General features: G+C 40.7%; 2 protein-coding genes and 1 pseudogene across 2 annotated transcripts in view; 1 reads left to right on the forward strand and 2 right to left on the reverse strand.

Moving 5' to 3' along the window:
* Positions 1-24,134, reverse strand: part of Pld5 (phospholipase D family member 5) — a 369,604-nt gene that overhangs the window by 238,032 nt on the left and 107,438 nt on the right. The gene's annotated exons all lie outside the window — the stretch shown is intronic.
* Positions 19,579-20,324, reverse strand: LOC123457655 (annotated as a pseudogene).
* On the forward strand, positions 20,428-21,178 carry LOC123455441 (vitamin K epoxide reductase complex subunit 1-like protein 1; the record flags this gene model as incomplete). Its single annotated transcript, XM_045136243.1, has 1 exon — positions 20,428-21,178. A coding segment is annotated over one exon (573 nt), but the record flags the coding sequence as incomplete, so codon positions are not given.

Consider the following 24,134-nt stretch of genomic DNA (forward strand, 5'->3'; position numbering starts at 1 on the left):
ATTAAAAGATTGAAAACATAGAGATAGTTTGCACATCGCTGAGTGATAATATAACACAATGAGAATTTCTGACATCACATTGGTACTGTCATAACAAAAATATAAGGTTTATGTATTTAAGTTTGCAGCCTGCCATAAAATCTTTTCTCCATCAGACCCACTAGAGGTAAGTCTGGCTAGGCTGCAAGAAGATCATGTTTATAAATATATTATTATCTTATTAATTTATTATTTTATTAAATTATATATTATATAATGTATTATATATATTAATTTTTATATTTGATTTATATTTTATAATTATATTATAATTCCCTTATGTGCTATAGAACACAGAACTTATTCTCCCTATCAAATGATTTTATACTGCCTGGTAGATGTCACACCTTTTCAATCTGCTCTCTCATCCCATTATCTGGTAGCCACTATTTGCTCAGCTTCTATGAGGACAATATGATGAGATTATGCGGTGTGTTTTCTTTCTATGCCTGACTTATTCATGCAATGTAATATCTTACCATTCAATCCCTATGTGAAGTTTCTTTTCTGCCTTCTTTTCTGCTTGAATAGAGGTTTTATTTCTTCTTGCATGAATATAAGCTGACTATAATTTAGCTAACACGCGCACACATTGAACTTTGTCATAGCACATAGCTGCTTTCTCCATTTTTCACGTGCAGGTGTGTGGTATACATGCATGCTTGTATGTGAGGTGGCACACATGTATGTGGTAGCTAGAGACTGAATTGGGTATCCTCCACACTTGTTCGCCAGTTTATTTTTGGAGACAGGGTCTCACTAAACCTGTACTTCTAACCTGTTTAGTTGAACTAACTAGCCAGCAAGCCGCAGGGACCCTCCTGCCTCCACCTCCACAGCTCTGGGGTTACAGGCACATGCTGCTGTGTCTGGCTTTATGTGCATGCTGGGGATCTAACCCTCACACTTGTACAGCAAGCACTTTACCCACTGAACCATGTCCATAGCTACTTTCCGCTTCTTTGAAGAAGAATCAGGAACACAAGTAGATGGTATGTCCAAGAGTCTACAGATATGACAGAAGTAAGGTTAGCAACATGCACTAAATGTTGGAAATGCCACAAGGTTTAGTTCGAATGCTGGGAAAGAAAGGAAGAGGCAGTTTAGGCAGTCCTGAAACTGTAGAGAGAGTGGTATGACAAAAAGATTATGGTTGGGCTGGAGAGATGGCATAGTGGTTAAGGTACATGTCTGCCAAGCCTAACAACCCAGGTTCAATTATCCAATACCCACATAAGTCAGAAGCACAAGGTGGTGCATGTGATTAGAGTTTGTTTGTAGTGGCTGGAGGCCCTGGCACACCCATTCTCTCTATCTGTTTCTCTCTCTTCCTCTCAAATAAATAAATTAATCCAAATATTTTTTAAAATAGTATGGTTAATGGAGTCATATGACACAAATAGCTATTAACCTGGGACCTAGAAAAATAAGATTAAATATAGTTACATAGCAACCAAGATTCACTAGCTGGGTTTTAAAAGTTGCTACACAGCACATTGATAGTGGACTAGGAGACAGAATCTTTAGGATGTTGAAAGGTCAATAACAGAAATATGTCTCTAAAGAGTAATGACAAAAGAGACACCCCCTGACTCCACTACCTCTTCTGGCTACTTTTTTCATAGTTTCTTGTTCACAATGATCATTTGAAAATATTTTACTAACTGGCTCTAACTCTCTCCTTTGCAGCATTGTCCAGGTGTGAAGGTTATCAGTAACCTCCAGATTGCTACATCATCTCTCAAATTCTCACTTTTCTTGGATTATCAGTAACATTGTTTCCCATTCTCCTAAAATATATCTCCAGGTACCTATGAAGATAACATGCTTATTATTTTCTCATGCAATAAAGTCCAGTTATAATAAGCCAATAGCCAACACTATACCAAATAAAGTCCGAAAGCTTTCTGTCTTGAAGATATATATAGATATATAGAGATAGATAGATAGATAGATAGATAGATAGATAGATAGATAGATAGAGAGATGGATAGATAGACAGACAATAGGGAGGATGCTTCATGTGATCCATTGATGTCATTCTAGAAGCTTGCAATGACTTGAACAGCTAAGTTTGAAACATGAATGATGCAATTGTAACTCTAGATGTATCTAAACTCAAGCACCTTTCTCAAAAGCACTAGGAATTTACTTTCCAAATCTTTCCTATTAATGACAGAAAGCAAAGATAGAATCAGATAAAATAGGGATTAAATCAATGCCTTAAAAGAAAGTCCAATTAAAAGGAGACAAAAGGATGGAAAACCATACATTTATACCACAGGTTGATAAAGGCACCAGCAATGCAGCACTTCCACGCACAACCCAGTGATGCAGATAAGTACATTTAGAGCAAGGAGGGAAACAATTAGTATCCTACTCTATAGATAATATGGATAATATTCACTAATTCTTTTTAAAAATATTTATTTATTTAAAAGAGATGGGGCGGGAGGTAGGGAGAGAACAAGACAGAGAGGCAGATAAAGAATGGGTATACCAGGGCCTCCAGCCACTGCAAACAAACTCCAGACACAAGCACCACCTTGAGTATCTGCCTTACATGGATACTGGGGAATCAAACTCTGGGTCCTTATGCTTCACAGGCAAATGCTTTAACTGCTAAGCCATTCTCCAGCCCTCCCCTAAAATCCCAAGGCTGTGTCCCTCCAAGAAAACTTCTTAGTTCTCAATCCATCCTTTCCTGTTAACAATTCTGGTATCCATCGGAAACATCCCTAGTACAATCACTCAGACTAAGCAGGAAAAGAACGTGCTTTGTTTTCTTCCACAAAACCTCTGGACCCACCTCCAGCCTAGGCTGTGATCTTTCCCCATACATAGCCTTAGGGTCATCATTGCTAAGTGTTTTGCAGATCACAGATGCCATAGTTAGGTAGAAAAAAAACCATAGATTCACCCTGGTATGCTGGCTGTAGATATTAGCTTAGCCACTCAAGTCCAAGATACACTATCCTCACTGGTAAGGTGAGAATAACAATACCTCTTCTTTGGTTTAGATGAATGTTTACAGAAGGCTCATCTGTTTCCCCAGCCTTTGGTATTACTGAAGGGTGATAAAGACTTTCAAAGTGAGGCTTCAAAGAGGACCATGGGACTCTGTTCTCTCACTCTTTTTGTATTCTGGAAATGGGTGAATAGTTGCACCACACATTTTTTGCCTTGACTTGCTGTCCCATGATAATACCAAAAAGAATAAGAACAACTTATCATGACCTGAAACTTCTCAAACCTTTCTTCTTTATACATGATTCTGCCACATATTTATTACAGTGTTGAAGGCTATCATGTGAAAAACTCCAGCACTGCACAGAGATACTAGTCGAGCATGAAAGTTTAGATTCTTTGTTTTTTTTTTTTTTTTGTAGATATAGCATAACATGGAAAGGTTGAGTAACAACCACAGACATACTTCTACAGTTCTATGATGAAAATTTAGATGCATTTATTTTTGAATCACAGTCGCACTGTAGCATAGGCTTACCTAGAACTCACTGTGGAGCCCAAGCTGACCTGGAATTCATGGTTATCCTCCTAGCTCAACTTCTGGAGTGCTAGGGTTACAGGTGTGAGCTACCATATCTGGCTATGGCAAATTATGAGGGGCAAGTTGGGCCAAATTCTAAGAAGAAATTCAGGGATTTGGTAAACCCCCTTCACTCATGGGGGTCAAGCCAAGGTAGGCTGCTTGGAAGATGTGGAAGGAGTCACCCAAGTTGAGCAAGAGGGAGAGTGAGACCTTCCCGAAGTTCCTCTGGGAACTTTCTTCTCTGACAGTTCCAGCTCAGCTTCCCCTGAATAATTAGTTTCCACACTGGAGCATAGGACTGGGTATGATGTTGACCTACATTCCTTACATGCCAAGTGCTATGTCCCACACATAGCAGAGACTCAATAAACATTAATTGATTGAGAAAAGCTGTAATAAGTGTCACTCTACTGGAGGGTTTCTCAGCATGAGTAGAAAGAATTTATGTGAAAAGTAATAACTAAATTGCCTACATTCAACATAAGCATTATTAATCCCAATATGCTTGACAAAGATGTTGGCACTCACTTTAACATGTCTTGGGAATGCTTCCAAATTAAATGTATTCTGGACCAAAAAACAAAAAATACTAACAACAATTAAGAGAATGCTAGATATATAAAATCAGCTGAGCCTACTCACTCTTCCTTACAGTAGCTTTAGAGAACAAGACCCTATCGGATCTCAAAAACATTCTTAGTCAGAAAACCAAAAGGACACTTACTGACTAAACTGTTGATTTCTGAGTCTTGGGGAGAGGGTAACGGTGGCTAAAAGGAAAAACTGCTAGTGCATTATACTGCTTTGTTCAAGATGTACCAAATGCCAGACGACTCAGGTGTAAGAAGACAAAGATGAAGAAACTTCACAGGATCTACTTCTAATGCTAAGCCAGCTTTTCTCTGAAGCTATGGCTGTGAGCAAGGTGAAAGCCCAGGGTCTGATATCTACACTTGAAGAAATTAAAGTGCAGGTGTAAAGGTATCAAGCACACTCTCTATACCAAGTCGACTTGTCTACAGTCACGGACTACAAAACGGCATTCCAGCCAAAGACAGATTAGCCTACAACTGCAGCTCCCTAACCCTTTCAGGGAGGGCACAGCATGTGGCTCAGGCCTGTAATCCCAGCAGGACCACAGCGGAGACAGATGGATTGCAAATTCAAGGCAAACCTGAGATACATAGTGAGGCCCTGTCTCAGAAGGAAAATCCAAGATTTTACTGGAGCTAAAACATTCATATCTACTGAAGTAGCCATTGTGGTATCACAAGGTAACGCACACTCATGTGTATGTGTGTGATAAAGTTGGTATTAACAAGCCGATCACCTGCCAGTCATGCACTGTCGCATACAATGAGGTAATGGTGGTAAGTGACTATGTGGCTGGTTCCCTTGTTTACTATACTATATTCTTGCTATTGTTTTAGAATGTCTGTCCTACCTCCTTCCCTTCTTCCCTCCATTCCTTCCTTCACTTTGTGTGTCTAGGGATCAAACCCAGAGCCTCATACATGCTAACAATTCCTTTTATAAAAAAAATTCCTGTAAAACCTATTCTGTGTTAGACAGGTAGCGTCCTCATAGATCTCATATTTACTGAGTCACTTCATTGCAACAAGAAGCCACAATGATGATAGATCTACGCATTCTAGGTTTTTGTAGCCATAATCAACGTACAATTAGCACAAAGATGGAATCACCTAGTGATGCATTTCTCAGAATAGATCCCATTGTGAAGCAACAAATGAGCATATTATGCACAATTCTGAACCCTGCATATTATCTATCACCACTATTTTTATTTTTCAGATAAGGAATAGCCCAGCTTAGGGAGGAATGGTCCAGCATGAACCTTGAACCAAAGTTCCCTGATCCTAAGTCTCAGGATCTTTCCCCAGTTCCAGGCTGCTCTTCTAGTCCTGTGAGGACATCCTATCAGTTAGGTTTCCATCTGCCTGAACATGGCCTGCACATGTTACTGGGGAGACAGATAGATCCATAGAGAGCATAAGTCTGGAAGGATCCCACTTTTAGGGCACTTTAGGGAGTCCTGGAGTCATCAGAAATCACCAGAGTCAGAGCGATGAGAACCAACCCTGCAGTATCAAGTATCATCTGCATGCCCATGTCTGCATTTTGATTTTTTCTGTGCTCCACACTGCTACCTGCCTATTCAACATTAGCACTCCCATGTCTGATAAGCAAAGTCTACTCCTTCCTGCATAGTCCCAAACCCAGTTAGCGACATCATCATTCATTCTACTCAAGTCCAAAACCTTGAGATGATCCCTGAATCTTGTCTACCCACATTGATTTGGCATTGATCCCTACTGGTGGTACCTGTGAAATGTATTACAAAATTGGGACATGCCATTCCACTCTCACCCCCAAGGTTCATCCCTCCCACCCTCACTCCTGCCCTCAGAGCTACAAGGCTCTTCTGCATCCACTGGTGCTCCTCAGAATCTGTGTCCACTTTGTGCCAGAGGGGGTCTCTGTAGCTCAAGAAGACCGTCACAGGACCCCTCCTCTTCTTCCTCTCCCTGCAGAGACTTCCTATCCCTTCTGAGATAAAACATATATTCCTTTCTATGGCCTATGAAGGCACCTGATTCCCCATGTCCTATCATGTTCCTCACTTTTAAGCTGCTCCGAGTCACACGGGTGTGTCCCACTTAGACATCATAGCTCTTCTGTGGGCTCTCTACACATGTTCCCTGTGTCCGTGTCTCTGCTCTTTCAAATCCTTGGATCATTCTAACCTCTGCTCAAAGGTCATCTCCATGGACAAGCCACCCTGACAGACCTATCCAGAAAGATGTTCCTGTGCTCTTTGACCCACTTTCCACACAGGAGACTCATTTGGACTCTGGCATTTTCATCTGCTCACAGACTCCTTGAGGGCAGGAATCTCGCTGGTGGTCACTCCCATTCTCAAGAGCTGGAGCACCTGCTAATGCATTAGAGTGATCAGAAACCATTTGTTGAATGAATAAATGATCAAGGTTGGAGTCTTGTCTCAAGGTCAAGGGGAAAGAACATATTGTTTCCCATATATAGTATTTCCTTGAAGGTGCTTCATTCCTTATTCCACTTCTGATCTTCTCTCTGCCATCAGAGCAGCTGATAAATGTAAGTAAATAAATAAATGGGAAGTTTCAAGCTATTCATGCTGAGAAAATAAAATAGAATGCCTTTCAGGCACAAGGTTGGTCAATTATGTTTGTGACAGGAAAACTGTGGTCCATAATTTACATCAACTAGAGAATAAACAGAATAAATAAGATTATTCATAGTTTTATAGCTCCCATAATAAAAACAGAACAATATGAATAAAACACATTTTGCACAAATCTTCACCACACTGACCTCCATTGCATTAATCAAGTTTTCCAAAGAGCTCTTTTTATTTAAGTTTTCTCGTGCATTGTAAAAAGACATAAAAATGAAGAGTTCTAAGGAAAACGACTATAGATGCCAAAGCAGCTCTGTGTAACACAAAAGGGAATAACTTAAAGAGTGAATAATCATAGCACATGGTGCCCACTTGATAGAACATTTACTGGTTTATTGGAAGCTTTATGCCATCAACTTATTACTTATCTGTCCATGGAGAAATATTAATATATACCATTGTTATTTTTTTATAAAATGTGGATTTAATATGCCATGCAAGATAGATTTTATTTGCTATGTCCACATATAAGATAATTTTCCCCATAATTCAAAACATTTTGTTGTTTAACACCCAAGCTCATTTTTCCTTATAATATGAAAGCATTCAAGAGAAATTTTCCATTAAAAATGAAAAATAGCATCCCATCTAATATGCAGCGGATATAGGGGAAACTAGAAACCGTGAGAGGGAATGTAATTCTTGTTGTATGAACTAATCAAGCCATGCTATTATTACAAAATGGAGGTGAAGGCTTTTGAGGGTTTATAACAATGACAACTTAGTACAGTAATAAATTATATAGTGACGAATAAACGAACAGGAGAAAAATTAAAAGGCTGTATTTTCACATCATGTCTATAACAGTACCTTCTAGAAGTCTCCCCTCGCTTTACCAATCAACCCTTCTAGTGCCAGCCTGAGGAAAAGAAAATGTGTGGGGGTGGAGGTGAGTCTTTTTAAAGGCGCTTAATCATTTTTCTATGGGAAGCACAGCTGTGCCTTTGGCATGGCCTAGCAACAGTTCCCGGGTTAGATGGTGTGATAGTTAAGGTGTTGTCAACTTGATCTGTTTTGTAATCCACAGACATCTCTTTGGGGAGGTTGTTTCCATGAAGGATTCACTGAAGAAGGAAGTCCTGGCTATAGGGCGAGCCCTTCTCCCTGGATTGGGGGGAGCACTTTATATAAGGAAGCTCTGGGTGAAAAGAGCCACTTCCTTCTTCCCATCTGGCTGCTGAGCTGCTTGCTGCCTTCCAGCGAGGCCTGAAACAAGCGTGGGTTGGAGACCAGCGACTCCTCAGGAAGCCTACACAGGCCTTCAATGCCGCCAGATCGGGACTGCTGAGGCATCTGGCCACATGGACTGAGCAGCTACCAGGTTTCTTGATTCTCAGGCTACAACTGCTATTGGACTGCCTTAAATTGACCCAATAAGTTCCCTTTTAATATAATTCATGATATTGGTCCTGTTCCTTTGAAGAGCCCTCACTAACACAATAGCCATCTGCCAAGAAGTGTTTAAAGTTACTTGAGTGTCCCATATAGCCTCAATCTCTGTTTTGGGCTGGGCCCTGGCCTGGGGCTGGGCCTGTGTGTTCTATGGATTACTTTCTTCTGCAGCATGGCTCTCAACACAGCAGGCGAGCCTGCTCCAACACACAAGAACAAGCCAGAAATCCCCAGGACATTAGGCCCACAGAGCAGCTCACCACCCTGGGAAATACAAGCAATAGGTTCAGGCTTCTCCCCATCCGTCCTTAGTAGGCAATTTTAAGAAGCATCTTCCATGTTCCTGAGTGGGATGGGTCCCCTGAACCCACAGGGGAGCCTCAGTAACACAAAACCCAGAGGGGGTTCTTTCTTTTCTCCTTCTCAGTCCTGCTTTCAGTCACTTGCAGCCTGAAGTAGGTGAAGGCTGAGGCTCTTTCTCATTATGTGTGTTACAGCATGAACCCACCCATCTACCCTCCCCACCCTCTCCAAATATGGAATCTACTGTCCTCCACCTCACAGTCTTTTTTTGAAAAATTTCAGAGTTGGGACAGTTGATCAAACCTATTTGTTGACTGCCTACATTATCGCTATCATCATTTTACAGTATTGGGAACGGGACCCAAAGCTTCATACGGATCAGATAAGTGCTGTGCCACTGAGCTACATGCCCAGTATTACTGGTGTCCTCTAAGTGGCAGGAACTATAGGGATAGAGTGGTGACAACATAAACAAGACCCTACCCACAATGAACTTCCAACCTAAAATGGCGAGACACAATTTAAAAAAATAAAAAAAAAAAGTCATTAGCAGTGGTAAATTCTGAAAATGTGAATTTCCACAAGAAGGAGAATATGCTATGAAAAATAAAGGCAGACCGAAATTAATCTTATAGTGTAGACGGGAGTCATGGAAAGATTTCCTGATGAAGTTATTTTTAGGACTTAAAGGAAAGGGGAGATGAAGAGAGGCAAGACTTGCCTTCCAGTCAGAGGGTTAGCATCCATGGTACCAAGAAAAGCAATCATGTGTGATCACAGTCAGAATGAAACTAGGCAGAAATTAGTTCTGAAGGTTTATAGTGGTTTGCCTTGATGTGATGGTGGGGAAAGAGAAAGGAGACTAAAGTAGACATTCCTGATTTTCACAGGTCAAGAACCTTTCCAGGGGCCGTGGGTGTAACTCAGTCAGTAGAGTGGTGGCCTTGCAAGCATAAGGATCTGAGACTGAGCTCCAGAATCCACAGGAGCAGCCGGGCATGGCTGTGTGCTTCCAGTGATCACTTAGCTATTTGTGCTGCTGATTCTGCCACACACTCATCTTCCTAACTACTGCCAGACATTATTCTATCTTCTTCCTCTTACTTTTGGATTTGGAATCATGATGGAATCCTCCCTTTGATTCACCTCCCCACTTCCTCACCAAGCTCCCATAATTACATCTCCAACCCTGTGTCATCTCCATTCTTCTTCTTCTTTTTTTTTTTTGTTGCTGTTGATGATGATAATATTTTATTTGTCTGTATGAGGCAGACATAGAATTCATTCTGTGGCCGAGGCTGGCCTGGAACTCATAGCCTCCTCCCCCAGCCTACTGAGAGCTGGGATGAGAGTGAACCACCACAAGAGCATCTCCATTCTCCTTAACGTTTCTGTCTCCATCCTTCCTGCCCACACACCTTCTTCTGGTGATTACAATAACCCCATGTGGACTCACATCTCCTGGCTGTGCCCTGCTAGTCTATTTCCCAACAAAGAAAGTCTACCGTTCTCCAGGAGCTGCTCACATAGTTTGCCATGCCCAAATCCTTTATCTCAGCGATTCCCGATTGGGGTGATTTACATCTCCTCACCCAGGGGACATTCGGCACTACCTGTGGGATGGTGGGTCTCACAGCTGGTGGAGAAAGCTATTGGTACTGAACAGATAGAGAGAGACCCGAGATTTTGCTAACTACCCTATAATGTATACGATAGCTTCCAAGACCCAGATTATCTGGCTCAAAGTGTCCATAGCACAGATGTGGCTTTTCCACATCTCGTCCTGCTCAGCTCTCAGCTCTTCTTTTGAGGTTTGAACCCAGCAACTGTTTCCTGTAGTCATAGGAAACTGTTGGGTTGCACTGTATGCAATGGCCTGTTTGACCTAAAAAGCCACCAATTTCATTTTTTATGATACAATAAAACTTTCATAGTATCTTGACTGCAATTGTGTTGCTTCTGTTTAAAATGCACTCCTTTATCACTACTTTTTTCCATATGTTTTTTTAAGGACCTTCCCAGCAGCTACGCCATGAGTCATAAGAATGACATAAAAATTTGTATACATTGTTCTGGGTTTCCTTCATATATTCTCTTTACCCAGCCCTCTTCTGGAGAGAATTAATGTCTGAACAGTAAGTGACCCACTGACATCTGTCATGGCCCACTTTACTCATCTATCCAAGGCCTAGCATGCAGCCCAGCACCTAGGTGCCACTCCATAAGATGCGGTGCAAGGAATAAGTGAACAATTCACCCATTCCCATTTCCAACTGCTTCCATTTCCCAAAGGTAATGAAAACTTTCTTCATATACATAAGACTCTATGGGTCCCAAATGCAGACTCAACACTAGTCAGGTATTAGATCTGGAAAAGCAATTTCCATAGTCTGTGACTCCCAAAGAAAACTTTGATAAAATCTTAGAAAAGTCTGACACTAGTTTTGTTTGATTTTGATTCTGGGGGTGAAGATCATAGCTTCATTCATGTTAAGTACCACAGCCACAGAGCTAATGCCCCAACCTTGGCCATCAGCACTCAGGAGTGCTGAGTCATGTCAATAATTTGAATGAAGATGGACCTCTGTCAGAGCAGTCAGAACAACTATCCAAGATGGGAACAACTTAAGGCAATTCAAGAAAAGTCTTATTTTATGAAATTCAATCATAAGGATTGACTAGGGTTAGAAAAATACACAGAAGCTCCTCCAAGTTTGCAAATAAATAAGTCAACGAACCTTCAATTAACCATTTTTGGGCCACAAGAGGACTTCCTAACTGTATGTGTGTTTATGTGTTATTTATTTATTGACAGTTGCCTACCTTTTGATCTTCAATGACATGATCAACTTTCTGAAGTAACAGATCAACGTATTTCCATTTTTAAACACAAGATTAAAGTCTAATGCACACTAAAATTCCTCCTATTCACATTACTATACCTCGGACTTCTGGGTAAGATGGCAGCGTAGGAGCCACACCAAACCAGTCTAGGGAGGGATTTAAGCAGAAGCCCAGCAAAATACAGTCTTCTTCTGAAAAGTGAAGGAGTATAGGTTATTCTTAGACACAGCAGAGAATCTGGAGAGACCAAGATCCACCGGAAAGGGGGAAAAGGGTCAGAGTCCCCCTGAGGGGCTCGCAGCCACGATCCACGCTCCGGCACCCGCCTGGCGCCTCCCGGCCAGGTGCAGAGACCAGAGAACAGATCTTTCAACTTCATCAGCCTTCTTGCAAAGTTAGGAAATCTGAAGGAAGGACAGCTGAAATCAACTAAAGAGCTACTGAAAGTGCAGCTCCAGAAGTCCGAACTCTCCCAGCCCTCACCATCAGAACACGAACGTCTGGCATTCAGTCCCCAGTGGCAGCGTAGCCAGCACAGCTGATCAGAACTCCAGCTCCACAGCACAACACCCAGGAATCAGGGTGGGCACTCAATATCGGTGAGATTGGAAGCCACCCCAAAAGGTAACGAAGCCAACTGACAAAAAAAACAAAAAAACAAAACAGGTGCATAGGCCTACATTGGAAGAGCTAATCTCTCTTTCCTTGTCAGGGCAGGTTGTGGGCTGTAGGTTGGCTTTACCATTTTCAAATAACCTGTATTTGGAGGTTAAATAATGTTGCCTTTGATGCTTTCATATTTATAGGCCCTTTGTGTTTTGCTTCTGTCATTGTTGGGGGCAGGGTCTGATTCAGATCCAGGCTGACCTGGAACCCGATTCAGAACAGAAATCTCAACCTCCCAGCTGACAGGATTAAGGATGTAAAGCAACACACACTCTTAGGGATTTGGGCTTTATAAGACTCTGTTTGCATACTTTGTGCTGGTTTTTATTGATTGTATATGTTACTCAGTTGAAGTTTAGAATTTGCCAGTAAATTATTCCTCCCAGTCCACTAGAACACTTGCTTAGCAATAAAACTCAACAGCTAGGATTACTTCTGTGGCTTGATTGGGGGACAACAGCTACACCTGGCACCTTGAACTCATATCCTGAGGGTATATAGAGGTGTATTTCCACATCTGGGAACACTGTAGATAAGTAGAAAACCCAAGCATCACATTAATTCAGGATTCAAAATTGGCTACAATATAATACAAGAAACTCAAAGAATCAAGACAATACAGTCCCACCAAAAACTATAAATCCATCAGAAATGAACACCAATGAGACTGTTTCAGATGAAATGTCTGACAAAGATTTCAAGAAAATGATGGTATCTATGCTCAAAGAAATCAGAGAAGAAATGAAGGAAATCAAAGAAGAAAAAAAAGGAATTAAAGGAGAAAACAAACTTCTGAAAGAGAACACAGGAAATCAGCTTAATGAAATAAAGAGGTCATTACAAGACGTGAGTAAGGAAATAGAAATACTGAAGAAAAATCAGGCCAAAATCCTAGCTCTAAAGAATACAGTCAGTGAAATAAAAAACTCTGTGGAAAGTCTCACCAGTAGAATGGATGAAGGAGAAAACAGAATATCTAAACTAGAAAACCATGTTGCAGACGTCATGCAGTCCAATAAAGACAAAGATAAGTTAATAGCAAGGTATCAATGGGAAATTCAAGATATCTGGGACATTATGAAAAGATCAAACATAAGAATTCAGGGTATAACAGAAGGAGAAGAATTTCAATCCAGAGGCTTAGTAGGAGTTTTCAACAAAAATTATAGAAGAAAAATTTCCCCAAATTGGGAAGGAAATGCCAATGCAGATACAAGATGCTTTTAGAACACCAAACAAACAAAACCTGGAAAGAAACTCTCCTCACCGCATTATAATTAAACTATAAAACATATTACTGTACCTCTATCTAGAAACAGTCTCAGCCAGTTTGTTGTTTCTAAGATATCCCCATGTATTAGAAACATATATGCTGATACATGCTTTTATTTGCCCTTTTAAAATAAAACAAAATCAAATAATACATATTTTACTGCTTATTTATGTACTAAGTTCTGTCACTCAAGGAAAGTCTTTTAAAAAGATTCTTTAATGTTAGTATCCATAGCTATTTATGTATTTTTATTTTTTGAAACAGGTTTCAGTGTACTCCAGGCTGACCTGAAACTCACTCTATGCCTTGGGCTAGATTTGAACTTAGGGCAATCATTCTACTTCAGCCTCCCAAGTGCTGGGAATAAAGATGTGAGCCACCACCAGTCTGGTTTATTCCAGGGATTTTATATGATAATTTTGACCACTGACAATGTTTTGGTTGAAATATTTATTGGAGTAGTCGTAGATCAGCATGCAATTACCAGAAATAACAGAGACATTCCTGTACGCTGTGCTGTTTCCCTCTTTGGTAACTAACATCCTTCAAAACCATAAAATATCCCAGGCAGGGTACCAGCTGTGCTCAGATTCTCTCAGCTGTGCTCCTGTGTGTATTACAAGTTTGTTACCCTTGTTGTTTTGTAGATTTAAAAATGCAGTCAGAATACTGAACAGCTATCAGTTCATTTCAAACATATATAAATGGGAGCTAGAAAGATGGCTTAGTGGTTAAGACTCTTGCCTGCAAAGCCTAAGGAGATGTGTTCAACTCTCCAGATCCCACATAAGCCAGTCACACAATAGTAAGGCACGTGCAAGGTCACACATGCCCAGTAGGTGATGCAAGCATCTGGAGTTCGATTGCAGTGGTCGAGGCCCTGGCACATCAATTCTCTTTCTCTGTCTGTCTCTCTCTTGCTCACACTCTCTAAAATGACTAAAAATAAATATAAATAAAAAAAATAGAAATGGAATCATGTAATCTTTCTGGATTAGCATTTTTCTCTCAAAGATCTTCAAGATCTGTCTGGGTTTGAATGTGTTTCTTCTTATTCCTGAGTAGTACTGCACAATATGGATAAACCATACTTGATGTAGGTATAGTTCTATCTGGTCTCAGTTTTGCTTTTTGCCTTCTTGGTTGCACAGAAGTGCCATGTTTGGTTTTATAGGAAACTATAAAATTATCTTCCATAGGAGCTGTGCCATTTTGTATCACCAGTCGTGATGCATGAAGGACCGATTTCTCTGCATCCTCTCCAGCACTTGGTGTTTGCACTGTGTTTTATGTCAGCCATCCTGATGGGTGTGGAGATTTTTCATTGGGTTTTTCCTGGGAGCTTCTAATATGAATCTCACATCCAAGGGAGCCTTCCACTTACTGTATATAAAACTGTTATTTGTGCCCTAGTAATGTCCTTGCTCCGACCCAAATCCTTGTTTTGTGACCAACCTTTTGCTCCCTGTGAAATGCTGATATTTTTTTTCTGATTGCCATTCTCAGCTATGTCAATTATTTTTGTAAAATCATGTTTTTATATGTCATTGATCATCTCAATCTCTCTTTTTATTCTCAACAAATTATACTTCTTGAGCTCCTTTTACAGGTGATTGTCTGCCTTAGGCTTAGGGAACTATGAATAAATAAAATAAGTTTTCATTTCACAAGAGGCTCGCATGTGAACTATTCTCTATAAAACATAAAATAGTAAATAGTTTATAGAGATGTATACCAAGAACAAAGGTGTGGTGGTCTGATTCAGATGTCCCCCATAAACTTAGCTGTTCTGAATGCTAGGTTCCCAGCTGATGGACATTTGGGAATTAATGCCTCCTGGATGGAGTGTATTGTTGGGGGCAGGCTTATGGGTATTATAGCCAGCTTCCCCTTGCCAGTGTTGGGCACACCCTCCTGTTGCTGTGGTCTACCTTATGTTGGCCAGGGGGTAATGTCCACCCTCTGCTCATGCTATCAATTTCCCTGCCATCGTGGAGTTTCCCCTTGAGCATGTAAGCCAAAATAAACCTCTTTTTCACAGAAGCTGCTCTTGGTTGGGTGATTTCTACCAGCAATGTGAACCAGACTGCAACAAAGGGTTATGACGGTTACTGCTCACTGAAGACCAACTTTATCACTCAAGCAGATTATATTTCCAACTCATAGGATTTGCAATTAAATGAAAGAAAATGCATCAGCCTATAAATTTAACACAAGATGGTGGCATGGAGCAGGACTGGAGTTGTGTAGCTACAGGCTGGGGATGTAGTTACAGAAGAAAATGCCGTGAGGATGAGATGCCTCTGGATGGATAGGTAGGGAAACAGGAATCCTAAATGGCTGGGAGTCACTGGGTGGGGATGCAGGGATGCAGGTCCTTGTCAGACTTGTTAATACACCAGGAATCTTTCCTATAGATAACAGAGTATTAAAAAATGGAGAAGGGCAGGCAGGTCAGCTTCCCATTTTAAATGGTCTCTTTGGAAGCTGTGGAGGGGAAGAATTTGTGAAGGACAAGATTGCAAGTTGTGCTGGATCAAAGGATGTTAAATTGTCTATCTGAGATGTGCTTGGTCAGAAACCAGGCATTGGGAAGGAAAGAATGAGAAGACTTTGAGAAATAACTCAGGGGCAAGAGTTATGATTGTGTTCTGACTGTGTGAGACATGGAGTAAGAAGAGCTATGTTTGACAAGAGGGTGACATCTGGGAAGTGTGAAAGAACTGAATTTTTAAGTGCTTAAAGGATGCACAGAAAGAAGCTTCAGAATGCAGCAAAGTAAAGTGTTTGCCTCACAAATATGCTGGGTATGATGACATGCTCCTATAATCCCAGTGCTGGGGTGGCCAGCACTTGAGCTCTCTGTGTAGCCAAACTGATGAGTTCCAAGCCAATGAAAGCCCCTATCTCAAAAAGAGGTAGACTGACTTCCTGAGGATAAGCTGAGATGTTCTCTGCCCTTCACACACACTCAGACCCAATTACATAGGAACATGCCCACACACATGATGGGGAGAGAAAAGGAGGAGGAGAGGAACAAGAAGAAAAGAAGGAGGAAGGAAAAGAAGGAGGAAGAGAAGGAGAGGGGCAAGGAAGGAGAAGGTGATAAAATTTGGGATTAATTAAATCTAAAGGGCAATTTGACTTATCTCATGGAAAAGTACCAAACTGGAGACCATGATTAATTACATCACAGCGTCTCAGTTTTCCTGAGAACATAGGTCTAATAGAAACTTGAATAATACAGGTCAGATATAAGAGTAATTTTTGAGTTGATAAACATTAGGAGGAACTAATAAATTAGAAATGCAAAATGTAGGATGCCCTAAAGGCTACATTTCAATTAGTTGTATAGAGGGGCAAGACTCTAACAAGTACTATGGAATAACAGGAGAACCACATGGGAAAAATTAGTTGTTTCTTAAATCAGATGAATTAGGAAAAACTCTACACAAATGTAAGATTCTGATGTAAATAACTAACTATACAGTTAGAGGGAAGTGTGTGTATCCTTTTAGAATCTGGGAGAGGGAAAAAAGGAATAGGAAAATGCTAGATTAATTTACTAATATAAAATAATATTAAAAAGTATTCCTGGCAAAAGATAATCACAAAGGAAAAAGACAAATGGCCAGCTGAGGAAAATATCTGCCACCTTTATCCCAGATGAAGGGATAATCCAATACAGAAGGAAAAAAAAAAAAAAAAAAAATCTCAAGCTGGAGAAAAAAAATTCACAAGTAAAGATAGTGTTTCTTTACCACATGCCACATACACTGAGGAGCTCAATTTCACTTAGAACTCAAACCAGAAATACACTTGGGTACAAGATGGATTTTGTGTGTGTGTGTGTTGGTTTTTTTTTTTTTTAACCTATGAGACTGATAAAATTATAAAAGTTTAGTGACTTGCTCTCTTGGTGAGGGTGAGGAGAACACTCATTCCTAAACATGGGCTGTGGGAATTCAAAGTGGTACACTTCCTACTGAGAGTTTGGCAGCATTTAGGAAAATTTATATTTACAATAGCCTGAGCCAGGAATTCCTATTCTAGAAAACTGTTGACAAAGATTCACTATCTCTCCTCTCTCTCTCTCTCTCTCTCTCTCTCTCTCTCTCTCTCTTTCTCTCTCACACACACACACACACACACACACACAGAGAGAGAGAGAGAGAGAGAGAGAGAGAGAGAGAGAGACTAATGCACTTACAGTGTTTGGTGAATCGTGGAAGACTGAAAGTAACCCACCCATGAATACTCACTAATTTAGTGATGGAACTTTGCATGATAATGTGTCCACTCCTCCATGAAAATTGCCAATACATATTTATAGACTTATTCAGCTCATAAAATAATATGCATCAGTTTAAAAAGTAGGCAAGACCATCATGAAAACAAATGATCATAAATGTTGGCGGGGATGTGGAAAAAAAAGAACCCTTCTACACTGCTGGTGGAAATGCAATCTTGTCCAGCCATTGTGGAAAACAGTGTGGAGGTTCCTAAAACAGCTAGAGATTGACCTACCATATGACCCAGCTATAGCACTACTAGGCATATATCCGAAGGATATCTCATTTCCTTAGAAGTACCTGCTCAACCATGTTTATTGCTGCTCAATTTGTAATAGCTGGGAAATGGAACTAGCCTAGATGTCCCTCAACTGATGAGTGGATAATGAAGATGTGGCACATTTATACAATGGAGTTCTACTCAGCGGTAAAGAAAAATGAAGTTATGAAATTTGCAGAAAAATGGATGGACCTGGAAAGGTTTATACTAAGTGAGGTAACCCAGCCCAGAAAGCCAAGCGCCACATGTTCTCTCTCATATGTGGATCCTAGCTACAGATGATTGGGCTTCTGTGTGAGAATGAAAATACTTAGTAGCAGAGGCCAGTAAGTTAAAAAGGAGACATAAAGGGAAGAGAAAGGAAAGGAGGAGGGTACTTAATAGGTTGATATTGTATATATGTAATTACAATACAATGATTGTAATGGGGAGGTAATATGATGGAGAATGGAATTTCAAATGGGAAAGTGTGGGGGTGGGGAGGGCGGGAATTACCATGGGATATATTTTATAATCATGGAAAATGTTAATAAAAATAAATAAATAAATAAAGTAGGCAAGGCTGGAGAGATGGCTCACTGGTTGTATTTTCTACAAAACCATGAGGGCTTAAGGGGCCTGAAACTGCCAGAAGCCATATCAACAGTTGGGTATGGCCATGTGCACCTGTAATCTCAGCCCCTCAAAGGGGAGCAGAAACCAGAGAGTGGCCTAGGATCTTAGAAAGAAGCAAGCTCCAATATCAAGAAGAAGCTCTGGTTCACCATGAGAATGGGTGGAGGAGTGATGGAGCCCGTACCCAACACTCTGTTGTGGCCACTGCAAGTAAGCATCCCCCACTGCAGGTTTGTTCATGGGGTGCCTCACTGGCATACACACACACATCCACCACACTACACACTATACCCAGCCCCACACATGTACCACACCCCACATTACATCCACACAAACAAAAAAAAAAAGAAAATGGATAATAAAAAGCTGGAGAGAGAAGCCAGGCATGGTGGCACATGTATTTAATCCCAGCATTTGGGAGGCAGAGGTAAGAGGATCAACATGAGTTCAAGGCCACCCTGAGACTACATAGTGAGTTCCAGGTCAGCCTCGCCTAGAGTGAGACCCTACCTTGGAAAAAGAAAAGCAAAAACCAAAACAAATTTAAAAAAAAAAAAAAACAAACAGAAGAATGAGACTAAGAAGTTAAAAGGAAATATTGCATATGAGGAAGGAAAGTTCTAGATTGGTGTGATCATTGGTGGCTATATTTCTTTTTTAAAAAATATATTTTATTTATTTATTTATGAGAAAGAGGCAGAGAGAAAGAGAGAGAGAATAAGCACACCAGGGCCTCCAGCCACTGCAAACAAACTCCAGATGCATGTGTCCCCTTGTGCATCTGGCTTGTGTGGGTCCTGGGGAGTCGGACTGGATCCTTTGACTTTGCAGGCAAATGCCTTAACCACTAAGCCATCTCTCCAGCCCCCAGCACAGTAATCTTTGAACAATATATGCCAAGTAGCAGTATATGCAAAGTAGAAATCATGGCAGTACCTCTCTATACTATAAATGTGAGACTGATTGACCTTTTTTTTATTAATATAAAACACATCATCCTACATTTTAATTGATATCTTGCTATACTTTTCTAGCACTTGAGTTGAATTATTAAACTTTTTATTTCATTTAATTCATTATTTTTTTTTACTCAAAGTTCTTACTGTAGGCTTTGTCTTGAATGTGTAAGACCATTTGCCGTGCATAGAAGTCCCTGTATTCCTCTGGTAATTCCGCCAGTGTTTTGAAGGCTCTGTCCAAGATTTGTACAGCTCTCGATGCTGCTAATGGGTCTTTATTGCCGTAGGTATCTGTTTTATCGTAGCATTCAGATGGAAGGTGTTTCCAAAAACATTCACTCCCACTCCAAACTCTTCAGAAATTACATTATGGAACCATAAAGCTTCCCGCCTTGGAAAAGAGTGGGTATTTAACCAAGTCTGGGCTGTCTATATTCAATACTTCTGATTTAGAACCTGATAAATATAAATTCTGGGCATCTCAAGGATTGAACAGTGTAACACGCTTTTTTCCTGTTACTTGTATTAAGAAGTTATCCATTACATCATAGTGAGTCCAAAGTTGTAATCCTGGTGAACTAATTCAAAAAACACTGGAGAAGAATTGTTCTTCTTTGAAGAAATTTGGAAACTTAATATCCCCTTCCAATAATGGGAACTGCTTTCTGATGTCTGTAACATCTTTCTAGGGTCTTCTCCAAGCGATCGTAAGTAGTATTTCTCATCCTCTGAAATACAGAATTCTTTATGCTTTTCTTCAGCTGCCCTCTGGACCAACTTGTCAAAGGTAAAGTTCTGTGGGTAGAGGTGCTCCAGAAAATGCTCCCAAGAAACGCCCTGGAGTCAGGGTTCCACAAGGTGCTGGCCATCCATGGTAGCTCAGCTTAGCTTTCCGAGGCTATATTTCTTGAAAGTACCTTGTTTATCTTAAATAGTTATAAAGCAAAATTAATTTTTAAAAAGTAATGCTTAAGAATTTCGAATAAAGGGTGGCGGCGGCGGCGGCGGCGGGGGGAAGGTGGCGGCGCCCGTCCTGCTGAGAGTGTCGGTGCCGGGGTGGGAGCGGGCGGCCAGGTGCGCCGTGTGCGCCGCCGGCATCCTGCTGTCCATCTACGCCTACCACGTGGAGCGCGAGAAGGAACGGGACCCCGAGCACCGGGCCCCGTGCGACCTGGGGCTCTGGGTGAGGTGCTCCAGCGCGCTGGCCTCCAGATGGGGTCGAGGATTTGGTCTTTTGGGTTCCATTTTTGGAAACGATGGTGTATTAAACCAGCCAAACAGTGTCTTTGGACTTATATTTTATATACTACAGTTATTACTTGGCACGACAGCAAGCGCAGTTGCAGCCCCCGTCCTCATGACCTCCTCCATTGTATCTGTGGTGGGGTCTTTGTACCTGGCCTACATTCTGTACTTTGTGCTGAAGGAGTTTTGCATCATTTGCATCACCACATATGTGTTGAACTTCATTCTTCTCATCATCAACTACAAACGACTAGTGTACTTGAATGAGGCCTGGAAACGGCAGCTGCAGCCCAAGCAGGACTGATGGCCCAAGGACTCCTGACCAACAGTCTCAAACCCCTTTCCCATTAAGTTTATTTTGCAAGTTTTTTTTTTTTTTTTTATTCACAACAGACACTTTCCCTAAGAATCTTAAACTGATTTTTTAAAATACTACTAGAAGGGGCCCTAGCTATTTTTCTGTGTCAATCTTCATTTTAAATACGGACACACACACAAAAAAAGGATACACCGAGCCAATCAAAGACAAGCTTTAACTTTACTTTGAAGATGTTTCCAAGATAATAAAATGTAGTCCTAGCCCCCTGTCCTCAATCGTAAAGTGAGCAGCCATTGCTAGTAATTCGTTAATGTGTATAAATTCAATTTCAGGTATAACAAATGTGATCATGACATGAAAATATTTTAGAATAGATACTGTATTAAATATTGCCATGTTTACAATATGTAATATGTTGTAACTGGTGGATTTAAACATGTAGATTCGACTAGAATCCACTCATGTGAGAATTGTAAATAAAGGTAGGAATACTGGATCCACCCCTGCAGAACTGACTGTGCAGTTTAGTTGAAGTGTAGCGGTGAAGAATTGTCAGCTCCAATTGACTGATGAGTAGTGGGGACAGTAAACCCATACAGAGCATCTTGGGGGAAAATATTGACAGCTAGACAATAGGGTGGCACGTTCCCCTTCATCTCCCTGCTCTAAAAGGAAAAAACAGAATTCAATGTTCAAGTCAAGTTTCTGTTTAGTCTTAAAAACTGGATTGATCTGGTTTGATTGTAATCGGACAGCATGTGTCACGTGACCAGACCTTTAACTCCAAGGCCTTCAGGACACTAATGGTGGGAAATAGATGTATGTCTTTGGAGAAAAACTGGAAATACCAATAAGGCATTTTTAGGTAAAGCTTCTTAACAGCAGTAGAATTTTCCGTACAGATATTTGTCCTTACTATCGGTGCCAGTCAGCCAAGCAGTATTACGACTCTAAAGTAAGTCTGGGCCTGCTCGCACAGGCCCAGTGCTCTTTGGCAGATCCATAGTGTTTTTTTCTCCCTTGTGTTTTCTTGCACTAAGGATTGTTAGCAACTGTTTTAGAGTCATATGTCGAATCTGTAAACTTTAAGGCTGACATGCTGCTTTTGTCTGAACGAGGAAAAGTATTACAGGTAGAAAGAGCTGAAGGTGAGACACAGTGACGACGCCCTGCTGTTACAACCTCACGGATGCAGAGAAGAGACTTCACGGTGACCTGAATAAACCCAGCTGAAATGGCGACAGTCTGCTTCTGTGCTGAACACCTTACACCAGAGTGTTAAAAGTGCCTTCTGTCTTAAATCTCAGACCAAATACTTCTGTGTGTTGAACTTGGGCAGAAGTGTCCTTCCTTCCTTTCTTACCATGAAGTAGAAAACTTGTACTCTACAGAAAGGTTCTGTGGTCATTTTATCCCTTAGATTGAGAAACAGCAATGTTTTTGCTTCCAATTCAATTAATCATTGTGTTCAAAAAGAAAGTCAGTGAGATGGGTGACTTTTCAGGGCTTTTGCCATTTTTAAAGGGAGGGAGCAGGCTCTGCTCTGTAAACCAAAATGCGTGGTCAGCATTGTTCAGTAGTTTACAACAGTTGGACAAAATGCAGGAATTCTGGCCCAAGGCAGGTATGAAAATCTGAGTTGTAATGACCTTTTAATAGGTTTAGCCAGTTTCCTAAAAGACAGCTTACTTCCGATTCCATCGAGGGTTGTGTTTTCCCATGAATGTGAATATTTCAGTGCCTGTCTTATGATGTATGTATTGTTCTTGTATTCCAAAGTAGTTAAAGAACTCTAGAAAGCATTGAATGGTGTTTTTGGAGAACCGAATCCTCATGTTGGAGAGCTGTACAGTGAGGTCCTTTTGTAGCTGTGTGTCCAGTTCTACCAAGGCAGTGGAAATGGCTTATTGGCCCCAGATGTCTGTGTTACATATGTATCAAGGTTGTGCTAAATAAGTCCCTCGGGTCCCAATTCCAAATGGTCTTTCATATCTTGTGTCACTCAGCAGAATAGAGTTAAAGCTTGTCTTGATGTTGTAAATGTCTTCAACCCTTACTTGAGAAAATGTAAAAATGTTCCCTTCAAGTTTTTCCTTGGCTTTCCAAACCCTTGGGGGAAGCCACTGCTTCAGTTGTATAAAATTTTTGCCACATTCCTGTGATCTAGTAGAATGAATGAATACCCCCTTCTCCCTGAGAGGTGATCAGGTGCTGCCTGAAATAACAGCATTTGCCCCTGCCTGGTCTCACTTGCCTGTAATCCCAGCAGCCCTCAGGAGGTGGAGGCAGGAGGATCAGGAAGGAGTTCAAGGCCAGCCTGGGCAACAAGAGACACACATAAAAGGGATACAAATTGGAAAGGAAGAAATCAAGTTATCATTATTTGCAGATGTCATGATTCTATACATAAAGGACCCTAGAGACTCTACTAGCAAGCTGTTAGAGCTGATCAAAACCTACAGCAATGTAGCAGGATACAAAATAAATACACAGAAATCAGTAGCCTTCATATATGCTAACAACAAACACACAGAGGATGAAATCAGAGAATCACTCCCATTCACAATTGCATCAAAAAAAATAAAATACCTTGGAATAAACCTAACCAAGGAAGTAAAGAATCTATACAATGAGAACTTTAAAACACTCAAGCGAGAAATTGCAGAAGACACTAGAAAGTGGAGAAACCTCCCTTGTTCCTGGATTGGAAGAATCAATATCGTGAAAATGGCAATCTTACCTAAAGCAATCTACACATTTAATGCAATCCCTATCAAAATTCCAAAGGCTTTCTTCATGGAAATAGAAAAAACAATCCAAAAATTCATTTGGAATCACAAAAAACCTCGAATATCTAAAATAATACTGAGCAACAAAAAAGAGGCTGGTGGTATCACCATACCTGATTTTAACCTATACTACAGAGCCATAGTAACAAAACAGCATGGTACTGGCACAAAAACAGACATGTAGATCAGTGGAACAGAATAGAGGACCCAGATGTAAGCCCAAGTAGCTATAGCCACCTGATATTCAATAAAAATGCCAAAAATACTCATTGGAGAAGAGACAGCCTCTTCAGCAAATGGTGTTTTGAAAACTGGATAAATATCTGCAGA

This window comes from Jaculus jaculus, chromosome 1, assembly GCF_020740685.1.
Source record: "Jaculus jaculus isolate mJacJac1 chromosome 1, mJacJac1.mat.Y.cur, whole genome shotgun sequence".
Classification (NCBI taxonomy): Eukaryota; Metazoa; Chordata; class Mammalia; order Rodentia; family Dipodidae; genus Jaculus; species Jaculus jaculus.